At 29.4% G+C, this 19852-nt stretch overlaps 1 protein-coding gene across 1 annotated transcript; it reads left to right on the top strand.

Annotated features, from left to right (window-relative positions):
* Positions 1-379: 379 nt before the first annotated feature.
* On the top strand, positions 380-12042 carry LOC135928733 (uncharacterized). Its single transcript, XM_065465189.1, has 17 exons — positions 380-574; positions 616-785; positions 1503-1573; positions 1627-1741; positions 1791-1890; positions 2356-2429; positions 2616-2712; positions 3027-3160; positions 3493-3698; positions 3960-4119; positions 4450-4638; positions 6366-6520; positions 6815-7083; positions 8315-8807; positions 9712-9975; positions 10060-10512; positions 11018-12042. The coding sequence occupies exons 1-17, from the start codon at positions 380-382 to the stop codon at positions 11842-11844; spliced, it is 3972 nt and encodes a 1323-aa protein (XP_065321261.1). The 3' UTR covers positions 11845-12042.
* The last annotated feature ends 7810 nt before the right edge of the window (positions 12043-19852 follow it).

Genomic DNA, 19852 nt, shown 5'->3' with positions numbered 1-19852 from the left:
TTTTTATTTATGTATCTGGATCCACACCGATATCGAAGTCCAATAATGAACAGATAAGAAATTTTTAAAATTTTTCACTAGGGGTATCTTTATCGATATTGTTTAATTGATATAACTAATATTTTAAATTACTTTTATATAATTTTCGAAAAGCTTAAAATTTGTTATCAAAACATTTTATTATCTGTTTCTCTTTTCTTTTTTAAGAACTTAAAAATAAAATTCAAATTCAAATTGACATTAACAAATTGAATGTTTTAACATTTATTTTGTACTTTAAATTTGATAATTTTATTTTTGTATATATATTAAAACAATTTTTACTTGCTGTCAAATATGTATGTCAATCTAGATGTTGATTCAATATATTTGTTAAAGCATGGATTTGGATGTACCAGCTGAGTTTAAATACCCAACCTTTACTCCAATATATCTTACAGGATTAGATATTATTTATAATGCTAATCATAAATCTATTTGGGATTATTTTTGTAATAATCGCAAACCAAATCAATTGCCTATAGACTTTGAGATTTTCCCTCTTGACCATAATTTTCCAAAACCTCATACAAAAGTTGAATACATTACAATTTTTTTGATTCTAACTATTATTAGAGAATCAATTACGAGTGGTATATACCAAAGGGATTGATAAAAAAGAATTGGATAAATAAGCATTTGCATGTCATACCAAGTGTCATAGTATTTTTTTATGAACTTGATTGGAATGATGTTTCTTGGGAGGAAAAAAAATTAGAGTGTGGTACACGTTTAAATATTTTAAGGTAATTGTAAACCTAAGGAAATTTGTTGGATTTTAAAAAATTTGAATGTTATTTAATGATATAAATTTTTCTTTTTATCTTTTCTACAATATAATTACACATTTTGATTTCTCCTATCATTTATTACACATCATATTTAACATAATCTAATCAATTTATATTTTATTATAATATGCAATCATATTCATAACATTAACAAAGTCATTAAATTAATATTAAAACATTCTTTTTAATTTTACACATTTTTCTGTAATTATTATCTGATGAATTATTTCATCACATCTAATCCTTGGATTTTGTGTAGTAATATTTTATAGTGCAATAATAATTATCTATTTCTTTACCCAATTGTTATCTAACTTTTTGTTCAAATCTAACATTAAAACAAACTATGCCTCACTTACTTTCACCCAGAGGCAGGATATCAAGGTATAACCAGGCTATTTTTTAGCCACCTCATATTTTGGGGGACCCCATATACCTCATTAGTCTGGGTCCCCTATAGCTATGACATGATTTTTCAAACTATATTGTATGAATTGTTTTATTTTTTTACCATGAGTTTTTAGGATTAATTTTTTTAGGATCGTACGCCCTAAACTTATTTAACTATCAAAGGCATTTATATATTTTATAACTTATAAATAACAAAAACTTATTTTTGGGTGATTAAAATATTAGATATGTATAATATTGATAATTTTTTCATTTATATAGGGACAGTTTACAAAATAGAGTTACCAAAATAATTGTTGTTTTGATTCAAAATAATTCTCATTTTCCTCCAGGTTCATAATATGACATTGATCTATAGGTATATTTTTAAATATTTTATTGATAGGCGAAGAAATTCTGGCTACAGAACGAGCAGCCGATTTCTGCAATACTTTTAATTTGCCTCCCAAACATCTATATATTTTACCTTTCTCGGACTTATTTTATGGCTATACATTAAAGTATAAAATTCATAAAATTCATTTTATATTCAAAATGATTTAATATTAGATTAGAAATAGCGTTTTACGAAATAGCCCAGGCCTATTACAATGAGAAGATAAAAAATGTCAAATCTCATATATCTTACCTGAACAAGAACTTACACCAGGTTATTTTCATAATTATGTTTTCTTCTAAACCAATGGCGTCTATAGACTCCGTGCCTCTACATATAATTTGAACTAGTGTTCAACTAGAATGGATTTACATAGATTACAGAGGTCGAATTTTAAGCATAATTCGGATTTAAATAATTTAATTTTTGGCCAAGATTTTTTCAAGACCCGCTCTGACCCGATTTTTTTGATCAGTTTACAGCAGCCCGTTCCGGAATTTTTAAGATTTCATTATTTATTAGTAATTTTGTAAATTAATTCAAAAGAAAATTTAAAATATGATTTTTCAACTGATTTTAAAATTAGCCTGACTCGGGTCTTGTAAAATAAATATATATATACCTGGCCCAGGCTTATTTTTTTTAAAAAAATTATTGCTTTGGTTCGGGATTGCAATATAGGATAAAAGAAGAAAAATAACAATATTAATTTTTGTAAAAACGAATTACTTTTTATAGGCTTTGATAGTGAGATACAATTTCAAAAATGCCTTCTTCAATGAAATGAAACAAGATCTTCCCTCAGCCCTAAAGTAATTGCTAAAATGAGTGAAAGTCAACTATCTGGTCTTAGACCGAAAACTGAATAAATGACCATCTTTTTAGGACTATGGTTCAATCCTTCTTTATTCATAGACAAGGGTTGGGCCACGGCCTTCACTGATTAAAAATTTTTTTTTAGAAACTTAAATTTACTATTTAAATCTTCTCTTTTTTAGATGCTACTTGCTAGCTTACGATTGCCTCTCGGAGATGAGAGTTCCGGATAGTAATTTAATCGAGATAAAAGTGGTATCCGGTTTGATAATTTATAAGGTATTATAATTTGGACATTTCCAACCAACTAGCGCATTAAAGAAAAATTTTATTATTAATATACTACATGATTATTTTTGGTATTTGGTATCGGTGGTCTTAGTATCGGGTTGATATCGGATCGGCGAAGGTGGTATTAGAGTATTTCTCATTAAGATAATAAAATGCTTTATCAACGTAAGTCCTCAAAATTAACATTTTTTAAAATAAACTCAATCCGGCCTACATAATTTTTATTTATTCTTATTATTCAATTCGAAAGGATAAAATAGCGAAAATTTAATATAATTTTTTTAAACAATTTAATTTGCTAGATTTGTAAACTCAATTTCGAGAAAAACTCACCACTTGACGCCATAGCAATATTTCGCAAACATTTAGATATATATCGTACTAAAGTTGGATCTTATGAATTATCCTTTGAGCATTGCGCTTGGCTAGAATACCAGTAATTATTAAATATTTTTTTACTTGATACAACAAATTAGCGATTTGAAAATTCTCAAATATTTTTTGGTTTGTTTATGAATTATGCTACATTATTTCTTAAGAAAACAGACACCATATTTTAACTACTAAACTTATATAATAAAGTTTTTATTATTTATTCGATATTTCCGTGAAAAATGTATCATATGTTTAAAATTATTTAAATTTATTTTTTTAAAATGTGACATAAACCTTCGATTCTAATTTAAAATTGAAAACTAAATTTTGTTTAAAATATTTTATAGCATTTGATATACTCGAAGTGGTAAATTCTTTTTATATCATTCTTAGATACAAAAATTTTGGTGATCTTTTCGAAAAAGCTACTCAAGGTAGCTTGATAGCCATACAAGCTCAGCATCCGGGATATTATTACGTCAAAGCTGCTCAGGAGGCAATATCACGCAAAAAGATTATAACGCTTATATTTTCGCAATCGAATAATATGGATACATCCTTTCATGTGCCGCCTTATCCTTCTCCTGATCCCTTGGCTGGTGATTTAGTGTTTTATAACAATAAGCATTTTAAAATAAATATTTGCTTTAGTTTTATTCTTTATAACTTTATAATTATTTATAAAATAAGAACAAAATCTAGATTTATTAAATTTTATTAAATCTTGTAATTAAATGATAATATTTAGTCTTAAATTTACCTAAATAGCTGGCACTCTTGTCACGCAATGCATAATTAATATACCTTAAAATATGAACTAAAAATATAATCGCATAATATTTTGTGTTGTTTAAAACAAGGTATTGAAAGTTTGGAATATTATGGTCAGAGACCCTGGAAGCAGGGAAATTTAAACACGGAACACCTGGATGTTAACAAAGAGAAATTTGGAATTTTAGCGTTGCAAATCAGGGAATTCAATACGGATCATTCACAGAAAATCATATCTTTGCTTAACATGTAATAACAATATTTTTTGGTGAAAAGATGGGGGGGGGGTGGTTTGCAAATTTCCCAAGGAGGGATATTTCACACTCCACTTTCCTCCCCTACTCTTATTGCAACCAACTAAACTTAGGAAAATAATATTTTATTGTAAATTTTAAAAATCATTTATAATTTTAAAATAATTTTTTTAAACTTCTTTCCTTACTGAACTCTCACTTAAAACTAAATTTATGAAACCAAATCCCTAAAAATAATATTTTCTTTTATTCTCAATCATCATTTTACTAGAAAAATTTGTTTAAAAATGTTTTTCTGAAAAAAAAATTAAAACTACACACAAAGCTCTGTTAATCAATTTCATCATCACCGTTCCCCTAGGCTCAAAAACTATCTGTTACTTAGAATAGCTGAAGAACATTTCAAATCCTGCAATATAAGCAAATGCATCGAAATTATAACCGCGATTACATCTCATTTTAGGGCTAACAAATGGTGGCTATTGTTTACCTCTTGCTTGGATCTCAGTCTTAAGTAATTTTTATTATTTTATTTTTCGATATACTATTATGAAAGAACTTTTTTTTCATTCAGATTTTGAATGTTTAGCAAAGCAGAGAACTGCAGGCCCGAAACTAGGCATGGGACAGGCTGAAAAGTGGTATTTTAAAACGGACTGTATCATGCTTAATAATTCAAAAATCATGGTCGATTTAAAAAGGAAAAAATTATATCGATTAGAAAGAAAGAAAGAAAATGCTGATCTTAATATTCTTTTACGGTTCTTATTTTCTATTTCCCTTGAAACAATAATTAGAACCAAAATTATTTAAAATAATCAAACTTTTAGAATTCAAGATGGAATTAAAAGATTTTCCAAAAAATCTCTGAACTGGCTTGAAAATAAAAAATATTGAAATTCTGGGTCTGTGTAGTATTGTAAAATCAATACCTTATTGATAATTTATGACCGAACCTCAACTTTTACTAATGAATAAAAGTTTTAAAAATTTAATGGCAGCCAATATTTTTGAAGCGATAAAACAATATATATAATGAATATTTTACAAATTTAATACCTTCATTATATTTGAAGCGATGAAAAAAATTATAATAAATAAATATTTTACAATTTTAATGGCCGCCAATATATTTAAAGCGATGAAAACATCTCTTAAAAATCAATACGATATTGTTTCTATTATCAAGATATCACTGCGATATTGAATCTACAATGATAATATCACTATGGTATGCTACAATGGGTATTGATTTCACAATCCTACACCAGGTTTGAAGGCCTAAAATTTCAACCTGAAAACATTCTGAAATTTGAGGAAAAATTACAGGTTGTTTTCAATTTTTTTTTGATAATTAAAATTTTATTTGAACTATTAAAAATCAATGAATGATACATATATGACAAAAATATAAATATATAATTTAAAAAAAAGTAATATATATATTTATGTTACGTGTGTTAAAATTTGGTAGGCATCGATCCATGAATAGAAATATTGTTGGTTCTGCATATTTCGAGCGATATTTTTTGTCTATGACTAATGATAGTTAATTTTATTAACAGTGGTAGTAAAAAAAACGCATATTATCGAAGCAGAAAAATTATTGCGCTTTGATGCCCCCGGCAGTAACGATTGATGTATATTGGCTTAGCTAGAATCCGTACCGCACATGTATCAAATATATTTCAGCCTTTTTAAAAAAAAAAATTACCCTATATAATCCTCGCGAATCAAATTAATTCAAATTTGGGTCAACATTTGAATCCTTGAGTAGCCTACTTATCTTTATAGAAAAGAGTTGGTGATCTGAGTTATCTTGAAATATAATTCTGCGCTGGCCTGATTTTTAAAACCAAGCCAAGCAAGCCTTAAATTTTTTTTTTAATCTGGATTAGGTTAGGTTATCTGTACTAGGCCAATATGGAGGTTTAGAACCTGCACTAAAAACGGTACTGGTCATGTGAAATAAAACCGTCCGGTTATTAGATTAGACGCGGTCCCGAGTGTTCTTGGTTCTATTCCAAATTCTGTTTAAAAGCAGTGAAAAAGTTTTCAAAAAATTAAATACATATGGATTAATTTTACTTTGTTAGGATCATCTCCGGTTCCTGTAATTTCCAAAATGCTTACCAGTTTCTATAAATTTTAAGAGAGAGTGTTTCCAGTTCCTAGATTTGTCCCCGTTTCCAAGTTTCCGGTTGCAAACTGTATATCTTTTAAAAATTTAAATATATTAAGGTGCGCCTATTTGACCGCGAACGTGCAACTCTACATCGAAACTTGTTTAGAGCTCTTGGGGAAAAAAGCTATGATTTCGCTCAATGATAAAAATGAAATATACTTAAATCTAATCAAAATTTTGAACAAACAAATTCCTTCACCCGAGAAAATAGGTTAATAATAAATTTTATCACTTTTTAAGGATATTAGTTTGGTTTTCCTTTAAATACCATTCTAAAATGTATAAATAGTGTAATTTCAAGAATAAATTTAATAATCATCATAAATTCGTACCACCTTTTAGGGAGAGCGAATATATCCTCGGCATAAGGTATAAGTTTAAATTGTTTTGTTTCTGAGTAAAACGACTTTTTGAGCACGCATATTTATTTTAAAAAAATGTATTCTATTGCAGCTATCAATCACATTCCTCTTAATTAAGAAATTTTTTAAAAAAAAATATATAGCTTCCACCGATAAAAATATTAATCTTTCCCATAGGAACGCGCACAATTTATGGCTAGAAAAGGGATATGATAAGAATATTAATACAAATGTAAACACTGACATGTACTCATGCGTTACAACCCAACCTATATTTATATCTATGGATCAGTTATCCACTACCAGTTTATTACAACCCATTTTATATTTAACTTCAGAGCAAGTCAAAATAAGAATTTGGATATCGTTAACGATTCCCGATTTCGTAGAAGTAACCTCCAACATGGCAGAGGTTACAAATATACAAACTATTTTCATATATGATGATTTGTATCTATATTTTTGTAGTTTCATTTAAAGTGCCTATCTCTGACCATTTTGTGTTAATAAACAAATATTATTATAATGAGAATAATATTTACTAGCTGGCTAGTCCGACACAAAAGATGGGAATCACAAATGGCGGAGAATAACAAGTGACAGTGATTCATAAATAGCCATGAAAAAATGGTGATGAATCAAAATTATAAACAACAAATTATTTACTATATCTGATCGGCAAAGGCACGTAAAAAGGAAAAAAAACCAATCGGTATAGAAAAAGGTCCGATCACCTTATTAAAAAAGAACAGGTATTCTGTTTTGCCCGAACATTTTTTGAAATTTAATCTTGGCTCGTGCCTCATAGTTGAACAAAGTGTAATGTTTTAAAAAGAGACGAAAAAAATACGTTAGTAGATTTAGTTTCCTTAAAAAATTGAAGTGTAATTGTACTAGACCTTAGATGCCCAAAGACGTAGGGAAGAGTTTTATAGTTACTTATAAAATTTCTCTCAGATTCAACAACCCTCAGAGGCTTTAAATATTTTAGCCGCCTAATTACTTTTAGGATTTTTGGATGACTTTGATTTAAAAGATCCATCCTGGTAAAGTTAATTGGAACATTTGCTTTTGATGATTCAATAGATTTTTGTTTTTAAAAAAGTATTAAATAGTGTTAACTTAAAAAGATTTTTCTCTAAAAGAATAAGATTAGGAACAAATAAAATATTTAAATATTCCTTCATATGCTTTATGAATTTATTGGTGATTTTTTATGACCTTTCATAATTTGATGGCAGCTTGTTTTATTTTATTATTTTAAAAATATTTGGACTGATTGACAGTCGGATTTTACATTCTTATGAAAAAAAATTGAAATCACCCACTTTATTACTGCCAAAAATTATAAATAATAGCAATTATTAATTGTTTTTTCATAAAAAATTAATTAAATTTAAGAAAAGAAATTATAATTGTAATTGTAATTATTAATTTCGTGCTTGAGAAATGTAAATAATTATAATTACTAATTCTGTTTTTAAAAAGTTGAAATACTTACATTTACCAAATATCAAAAAAACGGTATTTATGTAATTGCTGTCCAACCTGGTTATTCATATAGATAAAAATATGTATTTGTTATATTTTTAGATATATTTAAAATCTTAAACAAATATATACCTTACTCTTTAAATGCCTAGCCTACCCCGCCTTCCTTGTTCGATTACTTGACCAATCTTTCTATAGTATTCTCCATTTCATCTCTGGACAAGCCCCTTTCATCCAACGTAAATCAAGAATATCTGAATGAATTAGAGAATTTACAAAATTCGGGACAAGAAAATACTTTAAATGTTGCAAATGATTATTTGTGGGATTTGGGAAGCGATTCTCTCCAATTACTCGCCACTTCCCCAACCTCTGATTCTAATTATACTGCAATAAAAATTACGGATAACAATCATACGGCTAGCCATTTTATCGAGGATCAAAGTGTCTCTTTGAATTCTTTGACTATTCAAGAAGTCGAGAAAAACTTTAAAAAACATTCAGACCCTAATGGGAAAGTTAAAACCTTTTACAAAGAACGTTTTATACCATACACGCATCTTCCCGTTTATGTCAAGATTAAAGGGTTATCATTGGGGCTCGGTTCTAAATCGCCTGTCAAGCTTGAATGGAACATTGATAAAGGTTTTTTTTATTGCTACGTCAATAATTTTATTTGATGTATAAGCTTTTGATAGGCATATATTATGTGGAAAAGAATAATCTAAATGTGTATTTTTTCCCAACAAAAAATTAGCATGACAATATTATTCAGTAATGGTAATTTCCTGCACTTTGATAAGAAATATATTTAAAATAGCAATTCCTGCCAAATTTTATTGGATTTACTCTTCAATGATAAAATTAAATGCTTCATATAACTTATAATTTTTTTGATCAAATTCCTTAAAAACGAAAAAGGAGTCAATGAGAAATTACATAGTGGGAAAGTAAAGAATTTTTGCATAATTGAAGGCACAAGGCGTTTTGCGTCTAAATTAGTGGCCTGAAGTATTTGTTATTGAGAAAAAGTTTATTTTGAACATACTCTAAATAAATAAAAGGTAACTCTAGCACACCTATTATAATATGAGCTAGTGAAATCATTGAAAACAAAAGATATATTTAATAGAATAAATATTTTATTTTTTTAAAAAAAAGAAGGAGGAAATTGAGAATAAATCCTGAATATTAAATTTAAAAAAAATAGAGAAATACCAGGGGGGAGGGGTCTCTGTAGGGAGAAGATTTGTCGAACCAAATTTTAGTCTCATGGAGTAGTTAATTCGCATTTAGACCACAATTTGAAAGTTTTGGGGGAATATTTCGATACACACAAAATCATAGAATATCAATCGATTTCAGACTAATTATTTCTTCAATTTTCAATAAAATCGATTTCCGGGGTTTTCCCTCATTTTGAAATAGAGACTTCGTTTTATCTATGTATTCATAGCTTCTCCTTTGTTTTTATATTTTTTACAATCTCGATAATTGGACAAGGCTTTTTTTTATTATTTTATGGTTCAAAAAACCATTTATTATATAGGCGCATTTTTGTCCATTCAATACCTTAACAGTTCATCTCTCCCTCAAAATGACCTTAACTCTACTAGCCTCGTTATTGCTTCGTTAGATAACCGAAAATTGCCTACCATTCAAGTTGAAACAGTACCCAAATCTGAAAACATCCTAAAACAAAACTATGTTTTTTATGATGAAATCACGGAATGGGAAACACGGTTGACATATATAAGTAGTGCTGATGTGCAAGAAAGTTACGAATTTTACGATTTCAAAATCGATTTTTATAGTAATCAACTTTTTATTATTAATTATACTTATTTTTAAGGATTTTATTTTAATCACTAATTATCGTTTTTTAAAAAAAATATAGCCAACATGTCATCTTCTCCTCACTCTGAAACATTGATTTCCCATTCTATGGAATCCTTTCAAAATTTTGACGCTTCCATTTTAAAAAATCACATAGATTTAAATGACAACCAAGTTTTAGACGATGCTAATTGTGATAATATAACCTTACAAAATAATATTTTTACTTTGTGCACCCGTAATCAGCCTTTCCTCATGGGAGATATAGCTCAACCCAACAATATAAAAAATTTCATAATATCGACACGTGTTGGTTGCAAAATTAAATTAAAAAATACTGAACAAGTTATTGAAGAGAATCACGAAAAGATTTTTTGGGGAAAAACATGCGAATTTAAAGTTTTAGCACCTTTTAACCTTAATTGTCAGGTATATCCACCTATAATATATGTAAATGATAAAGTAGGAGCCAACATGATCTCAGTAGTGACTTGTTTGGAGCTTGGAACAAAAGGTAAGTTTGAATTTTATAAATATTGTTTTAAATTTATTATTTAAATGACATTATGTATGGACGTGATTATTAAATAAATTCCAGAAAAACCCATTCCTGATAAAGATAACTTTATTTTTTGAGACAATATATCGTCAGCTGAGTAGTATTCTATCAGTTAAGCATTTTTAAAAAACATTTTAGTTAAGAGATCATACCATAATAATGCGAATAAAGAATAATTCTAAATTATATTTTAGCATTTTTATTAGTGATATTGAGGAATATAGTACTGATAGATTGATATTTCGAATAAATGCATTATGCAAAAATTATGATATAGAACACTATAATACTCAGCCGACGATATAGCTGTTTTATTTAGATATGTGTCCTTCTTCAATCTAATTAGCCTCTTAAGAGGTTTATTTGTTATTGTAAAAAGGACATTATGCGCTTGAAAAGATACAGTGACTAAAAAACGATAACTAATCAAAAATGTTTCTATTAAAACCTGTTGGCCAAGGTACTCCACATTGCGACGACGACACAACTTTGTTCGAAATAGAAGATTATGAATTAAAACTGCCAGAACTTAAGGAGAATGCGATAGATTATAATATTAGCCTGGTATCTGATGTACTTAAAGGTTCAGAAACGTGCCGAAGATATGAGAGAGGCAAATTATCCGTTCGATTACATTCCTCTTTGCCGGTAAAGCTTAGAGGGAGCGAATCACTAGCTTTGGCCTTCTCGTTCGAAATAAACAAAAATACCCAATATTTACCGCCTAATCACTTCATTATTGGCACTTTATGCGTGATCTGGAGAAAGATAAGTATTTTGCACCACGGAAACTTAAAGAACCCAACGTTTAAAAGTTATTTTGATTTCGATAAAAAAGTGGAAATTGAAAATTCGATTTGTCCTTTAGATCTCAATCTAGATATATCACCCACCAGGCCTGTGTCAGAGCTCGTTAATATAGACAATTTGATTCCTCAAAATTTACAAAGTTATAACCTTCATTGGTTTAAGGTTCACGATGTATTAAGAGTTATTTACACTCTAACCAATAACTCCACTACCATGATATACCAAGGCAAAGTTGCTATGGGTGAAAGTCAATCTTTCATATTTTCAGGTATGAAAGAAATGTCTATCCCGTTTAAATTAATGCCTTTAGGTGGCAGTTCTTCATTTCATTACAACATGATGCCCTTAAATGTAGGATTGCAGACCTTGCCTAAACTTGGTATTCAAATTGAAAATTTTAATGAACTTAATGACACCACGATTTTATTCAAAAATATTCCATCATCTATATACGTGTATCCTGCTAATAAGCTATAAACGTTAATTTTATCACATTCTTGATGTTAAACCTGCTGTGTATATACTTACATTTTAATTAATTATATTAGATTGGCTAAAAAGAAAATAAATAAGAATGATAGTTATTATAATATACTAGATAGGGCAGTGGCGTAGCTACGGATGTGGTTTTCGGGTTTGGACCCCTCCCAGAGCAAATTTTTTTTTTTAGAGTATACGTTCAAAAGACTTAAAAGTGACTTTATATCAAATAAATACCATTAATATTTATATTTTTCTGGTTTTGATGTTTGTGGAAGGATATTATATTACTATTGAAATTATTCTGGGTAGTATTATTATAAAGAATAACATATTCATGCATTTAAAATATATATTTATTATATATTGTCGAAGATGTGGTTATGATTTTTAAGATAAACCCGGCCGAAGGCCTGGGAAAATGGCCGAAGGCCGTTAAAAGGGTCTGGGAGCGAAGCCCCCAGGATTTTATATGTATTGACCCCCGCTAAGAAAAATTCCTAGATAGGCCACTGAGATAAGGTAACCCGCTATGGGTGAATCAGAGATCCCAGTATATTCAAAAAAATATGGTTAGGAGATAGGGTTATTAACCCGGGCATATTCCCGGATATATTCCCTAGGAATTTATTGAAAGGGAAAAGAAATATAATAGTTTTTTTTTAAAATCATTAAAAAAGTAAATCATATTTCATACAAATAATCATTAGCTTGAATACATTCATTCAAAATATTCTCGTAGCTCACATATAATAGTTTTTGGTTCATAAGCCTAATAACAATTATATTTTATTCGAAAATATAACTTTTCTCATAATAGATTACTTATACTTAAGTATAATTATACTAAAGTTGAATACATTCATTCAGAATATTCTAGTAGCTCACATTTATAGTGTTTGTTTCCTAAGCTTAATATTAAATATATTTTTCCAAAATAGATTACATATAACCAGGTATGATTTAATTATACTAAGAATGCTCTTAAAAAGGTAAATCCTAATTTTTCTTATAAATAACCACGAATAGCTTGGGTACACTTATTCATAGCTAACATTTTAGTTTTTATCTTAGGCCTGATAACAAATGTATCTAATTTGGGATAGAGTGAGATATCTTATTTCAATAACATGTACTTTACAACCCAATAATAATCTACAATTGCCCTATTTTATCTATACCTTCTAATAGTGCTTCATCTGAACGTATATAGTCAGTTTTTGGAAACACAATAAAATTAGGAAATAAGTTAGGATATAAAAAGGTAGAATGTTAGTATTAATTCGGCATAATTTATACTTAATAAATCAGCAATTCACCTCAAATACCCAATCTAGAAACAATAGATTTTTGGAAAAATTGAAATATCCGATTCAGATAACAATAGTATTAAGGGTTGCTGATAGTACTAATGAAGTCAAGTTTTGATAATGTATTTTACTACACATTTAATGTATATTCTTATATTTATTTGCATTATAGTTTATCAGCTGTTACTTGAATATAATAAAATATATTATAAAATTAAAAATTATCGGCTACATTTTAAGCAATATCATTAAGATCCATAATTCTGTTTATCCCCATAAATTTAAGTTTATTCTTAAAATTCCAATGGGAAAGTTACCGCAATGAGAATTCCCCGGAACATTTGTTTAAACCAGGAACATGGAACGGAACGTTGAGTAAATTTATGGGACAGAACTGCAACGTTCCTAAAATTATATATAAAAATTTTTTTTAATCCATCTAACAGGTGTATATATTAAGTTCTTTTTATTTTCTAAATCCTTATAAATAGTACATCCTGGAATTTTCTTCTCCTATGAAAATTGGAAAACTAAAAATGGTGGCCTTATTAGAGCCGTTAAAGGAAGCAAGCTATGTCCGAAAAAGAGCATATGGACCATATGTAAAATTAGGCTTCAAAAAAATAATTCCCTGTTATCATAAGACTTTATTTCAGCCAGCAATAGGGACAAAATGCTAATGAATTAATTACTTTGTTCTGCCTTATATCTAGATCTTTTAAATCTCTTTTGAACGATGAGAAAAACAATATAGCTATAAATCATTAATTGGCGACATGGAAACATATTAAAAAATTTAAGAATGAATATTTAAATATAAGTAATTCGGATAAATCTTCTGAAGGACAAGAATAAGATGAATTAGAAATGTGTTTAAGCAAAGATAAAAATGAAAAACATAGCAAAACTTATAAAAAGTATGATATTCTATCAATTGTAAAAAAATTTCGAGCGAATCGTCTAGATAAATCAAAAAATTGCTTGAATACTATTAAAATAAAAAATTCTATCCTGTATGAATTGGCCCAAATCGTATTAGCAACTCCATGTAGCCAGGTATGTATTGAACGTTGTTTTTCGACACTCAAATTTATACTAACATCACAAAGAAACAATATAAATTATAATCTAGAAAATATATTATTGCTTCGATGTAATAATTGATTCATTTAAATGATTAATTAAAATGTGTAGATTTAAAAAATATATTTAGATATTTTTCTAGGAACGTGAAAGGGAACGGAACAATTTTTATGACCAGAACGGGAACACAAAAATACCCTTTCAGGTTCCTGCTTAAAACAACGTTTTCATTTTGTTTATAACGCAAGTTTCTATTTGTAGTTCTCATATTTGATTGAGGAATTAATAGTACTAGTCACTCACTAAATATTAGCTCACGGCAGTGCCATATATCCTAAATCCATATATCTAAAGTACAAATATATCCTAACATGTCATTCCAAAAAATCCTAATCTACTAGCCAAATTCACCACCACATTCACAATACAAAAACAATTTTTAATATTTACTGCAACCAATAAAAGCTATTCTGATAACCTAAATAAGTTTGCTTTACCAGGTCACTAGGAATGGGAACAACATTTTTATTTTTGTAATTATTCATAATTATGGGATATATAAATGTTTTAGAATATAGTGTGTTTGTCTTAGTTATAAGTTAGATACTCATCTAGTATATTACACCATTATTACCAGTGATATAGAACACATGGCCAACGAATGGAGGGCCTTGGCCACGACTATATAATGGTGTCCTGCAGTAGCCGATTTATAAAAATGCTAACTCAATATTTTAGCCCTAAAATATTGCCTAAGCCTCGAGATTTCGCTATGCCCAAACCTTTGTGCTATCTATGCGCAAAATCTTTAGGCTTGAGTGATAGTTTTCTGGATAAAATTTTGAGGTAGCCTTTTATAAAAAGTCGGCTCAAATCGAGCCATTTAACATCACTACTCTGCAGAGTTGTCAAAGTATCTAGATAAAAATGTGGTATCTGTATCTAGATAGATTTTTTTTAAAAATATCTGTATCTAGATATTATTTTAGAGGTATCTATATCTTTTAGATACTTTTTAAGATACATTTTGACATACCTTTATTTTGTTTTTTAATATTATAAGTAAAAATATTTGAATGCAAAATTTATTTTATTTCATATGAGCATATAATTTAAATATATTTAATATTAAAAATATTAAGACAACTGTAATAAAAATTTAATATATATAAAATATTAAAATTTGTATATAAAAAAAATATATAAATATTCATTAAATAACTACCTAGGTTTTTATCTAATGAATGTGATTTTATTCATGAATATTGTTTAGTAAGTTACAAATAAAATTTATTTATATAGCATCATTTTAAGCTAATGAAGCCAGTAGCTAGTTCTCTTGATATTTTGCAAGGAGATAAATATATATACACTACTTATTACTGTGCAACCATTTCACAGTTGATTATCTTTAAACAAATGAACATGAGATTTTGTTACCACTCCTAGATACCTTTTAAAGGGATTGAAGATAGGTAAATTAATAATAATAAATTAAACAATATTTAATAATTCTAGGTTTATTGAGAAAATATTTGAAGAAGAAAATATTATAGCAACTATGCTCCATCCTTTTTTTAAACTTGGTTGGACATGGTTACAAATGGATAAAAATTTAATAAAAAAAACAATTTATACAAAGATTAGTTGATGAAATATCAAGGTCTTCAACTGATTGCAAACAAATGACATGTGAAAAAAAAACAAATAATTTAATATCCGATTTTTTTGTACCCCACAGCAGCAAATATGATTGATAATGATTTAAATTTTGATACAAATTTTAAATAATTTTTTCAAAAATGAATGTCTAGATTTTAGTATTTTTAAAAATATCCTCATATAAAATTGTTATTCATAAAATATAACAACACCACAATCCCTTCAAGCGCCCCGGTAGAAAGACTTTTTAGTGTAGCTAAAAATGTCTTTACAGATAAACTAGGATGCCTTAAATAAAATATTTTATTACTGAAATCTAATAATTATTTATAATCATATACTCATATTTTCATATATTATATTATTTTATTATATTAAAATCTAAAAATCATTATTTTAGTTGTAATTTGATAAATGTGATATTGAATCAAATTTTGCTCATTTCATGAATTTTCACAATAGAATCCTAATTTAGGTTTATGCAAACCTTATACAAGAGTATAATAAAAATTGTATTTGTATCTAGACACATTTTAAAAATTGTATCTATATATAGATAACTTTTTAGACGATGTAACTGTATCTAGACAACTTTTTAGACGATATATCTGTATCAAGATCCATTTAAAAAGAATCTTTTAACAACTTAGCTACCCTGCAAAGTGGCGGAAATACGGGGCCGTTTGAGGGGAATTGAGAATGCTATAAACGGAACATCGATCCTAACATGTTTCGAGTGCGACGTGGCAGATTTTCCAGAGATGTAAAATTAGTTACAAGAATTATTATAAAAACCGAATATATTGCTAAATATCCTATTTAATATTACAGATATGTTTTTTTTTTCTCTCTTTTAGCTTTCACCTTTTCTGGTGGTAAGCTCCTTCAACATCTCTCTACTTTATGTTATTCATACAATCTCTTTTATCTATTTTATACTTCTTTATGTTGGCTCTAACTTTATGGCCCCATTGAAGTTTTGGCCTTCCTCTTTTACGTTTGCCCATCACTTCCAAACTTTCAACTTTATTTCCTATGTAGTTCATAGGCCTTCTCATTGTGTGCCCATACCACCTAAGTCTGTTTACCATTAACTTAGTCTTAATGGGCACTACCTTTAAACTATTTAGTATTCTTGTACTGCGCACCTTATCCTTTCTTGTTACCCCAGCAATCATCCTCAGCATTCTCATCTCCATAGTTTGTAGACTTTTCTCGTCTGATTCTTTGGTTGGCCATGTTTCCGAACTATATAGAATAGTTGGTTGTACTATGGAACTGTAAATTTTTCCCTTTAATTTGTGTGGGATTCTTTTGTCAAATAGCACTCTAGATAAAGATCTCCACTTTAACATTAATCTTACTCTTTATCTCTTTTTCTATTGTGCCGTTTGTTTGTATAGTGGAGCCCAAATATTTGCAGCTTTCAATTGCGGATATCTGCCATTCATTTATATCAATACTCTCTGTTTCATCTCCTCCTATCACCATATACTCCGTCTTTTCTCTATTTACTTTTAATCCGTGCGTTTCTAGGATATTTATCCAACTCACTAACCTTTCTTTCATTTCATCCTTGGATTCGGCAAGTATCACAATATCATCTGCAAATATCATATTCCACGGGACTGTTTGAGGTATAGACTGTGCTAATACATCTATTACTGTAATGAAGAGAAGTGCCGACCCTTGATGAACTCCTTCGGCTATTGTGAAGCCTGCTGAAGTACCTGTTGTGCTACGGACCATTGTGGTATGTCCCATATACATATCCTGTATTATTCTTATATATTTTTCGGGAACTTTTTTGTGGCGTAGCGCCCACCAGATAAGTTTTCTTGGGATTCTATCGAAGGCCTTTTCTAGATCGAGAAAGACCATGTGTAGCTTTTTGTTCTTTTCCCTGTATTTTTCACTCATTTGCCTAATTGCATGGATAGCATCGGTTGTTGATCTTCCAGGCATAAAGCCAAACTGTGTCTCTCCTATTTCGATTACATCTCTCAATCTTTTTTCTATTATTTTTTCGTATAGTTTTAGACAGTGTGACATTAGTTTTATGCCCCTGTAATTTTGACAATTGTGTGGATCCCCTTTATTTTTGAAGATAGGAACTAGATAGCTCTGCCTCCATTTTTGGGGAACCTCTTCATTTCCAAGTATTTTATTGTACAGATTTGTGAGGAGATGTATTCCATCATCTCCTAGTGCTTTAAGGCTTTCTATTGGAATATCGTCTGGACCCCTAGCTTTGTTGTTTTTCATATGCTTGAGGCATGTGATTATTTCTTGTTCTGTTATAGGTTGTACAAGGTTTTGACAAGGTGAGTGTTCGTCGAGATGCAATATGTGGGAATTAAAGTTGAGAAGCTCCTGAAAATATTCTTTCCATCTATTCATTATTTCTTTTTCCTTTATTATCAATTTCCCATCTTTATTTTTGATTACTTTCGGAGCTCCGTTTATATCCCTAGAGTTCTTTTCTCGCTGTTTGGCTAATCTGTATATTTTATTTTGCCCTTCTTTGGTATGTAGATCTTCGTACATCTCATCGTATGCCATAGATTTGGCCCTAGCCACCGCCTTTGTAGCTAATCTCTTGGATTTTTTGTATCTTGACTTGTCATCAGCATTTTTGGATTTGTACCATATTTTATAAAGGGCTTTTTTCTCCTGTATAGTGGTTTGTACCTCTTGATTCCACCACCATAGTTCTTTGTGTGATTTGTTGCCTCCTCTTGTCAAGCCTAGCGTCGATTTTGCAGTGTCTATTAATCTGGATGAAAGGTCTGTCCAGATTTTTTCACTGACTTGTGAGCAATTTATTGTTTCAATGTTTGCATTGATTGCAAAGGCATCTGTCATTGTTTTTAATTTGCCCCATTTGATGCATGGTTCCAGTTTTATCTTATTTTGAGTGGATTTATTTGAGATTTGTAAATCCATGATTAGTAGCTTGTGTTGTGCTGCTATATCTTCTCCTGGGATAGTCTATTACATCTTTTAATCTTCTGCGAGAGATTAGCATGTAATCTATCTGTGTTTTCCTAGTACCACTTTCATATGTTATTAAATGACTGTCTTTTTTCCTATAGTAGGTGTTGGTTAAGGCAAGGTCGAAGGCTTGCGCAAATTTCAGTACGTGCTTTCCTTCATCATTTCTTTCTCCGTATCCAAAACCACCATGATGCCTTTTGTAGCTATCTCTTGCTTTCCCCACATGCGCATTTAAGTCACCACCAATTATGACTAGGTCATCCTTAGGGATTTCCATTACAGCTTCATCAAGGATAGCTCTAAAGTCATCTTTTTCTTCTTCCTTGCAACCCGTTTGAGGAGCATATACTGATAGGATGTGTAGTATTGATTGACCAATGCAGAGTTTTATCTTCATTAGTCTATCAGAGATCCTGTTGACTTCTACTACTGAAGAGGTTAGGTCTTGGCTGAGGATGATGCCGACACCGTTCCTATTGCTAACAAGTCCATTATAGTACAATTTATACCCATCTCCAATCATCAAAGTCTTCTGTCCTTTCCATTTCGTCTCTTGTATGCACGCTATATCAACTTTTCTCTTGTTCAACATTGATGCCAATTCTCTCGTCTTACCTTTAAGCGTCCCAATATTCAAACTTTCCAGTCTTGTCTTCTTTGCTTTGACCTTTACTTTATTTTTCACAGGATGGAGGTCTACACCCTGCGCGTCGCATGGAGGGAACGCCCTAGCTTTCATATTCATATTTCCATTTATTTCTATCATTTTTGTTTGGACAGGTATCCTTAGCACCCGGCTGTCCAGGCCTGTCAGTGACCGGGGTGTCATCTCTAAGCTCCGAAATTCATCATACCATATGTCTTTACACATCAGTCATCGAAGAAAAACTTTGAATGTTTTAAAAATCGTTATTAAATTGCCATGGTTAATTTTATAATATACAATAATTTAT

The sequence above is a fragment of the Gordionus sp. m RMFG-2023 genome, chromosome 4 (assembly GCF_954871325.1).
Source record: "Gordionus sp. m RMFG-2023 chromosome 4, tfGorSpeb1-WG-v2, whole genome shotgun sequence".
Taxonomy (NCBI): Eukaryota; Metazoa; Nematomorpha; class Gordioida; order Chordodea; family Parachordodidae; genus Gordionus; species Gordionus sp. m RMFG-2023.
This window is presented reverse-complemented; position numbering and strand designations above follow the sequence as displayed.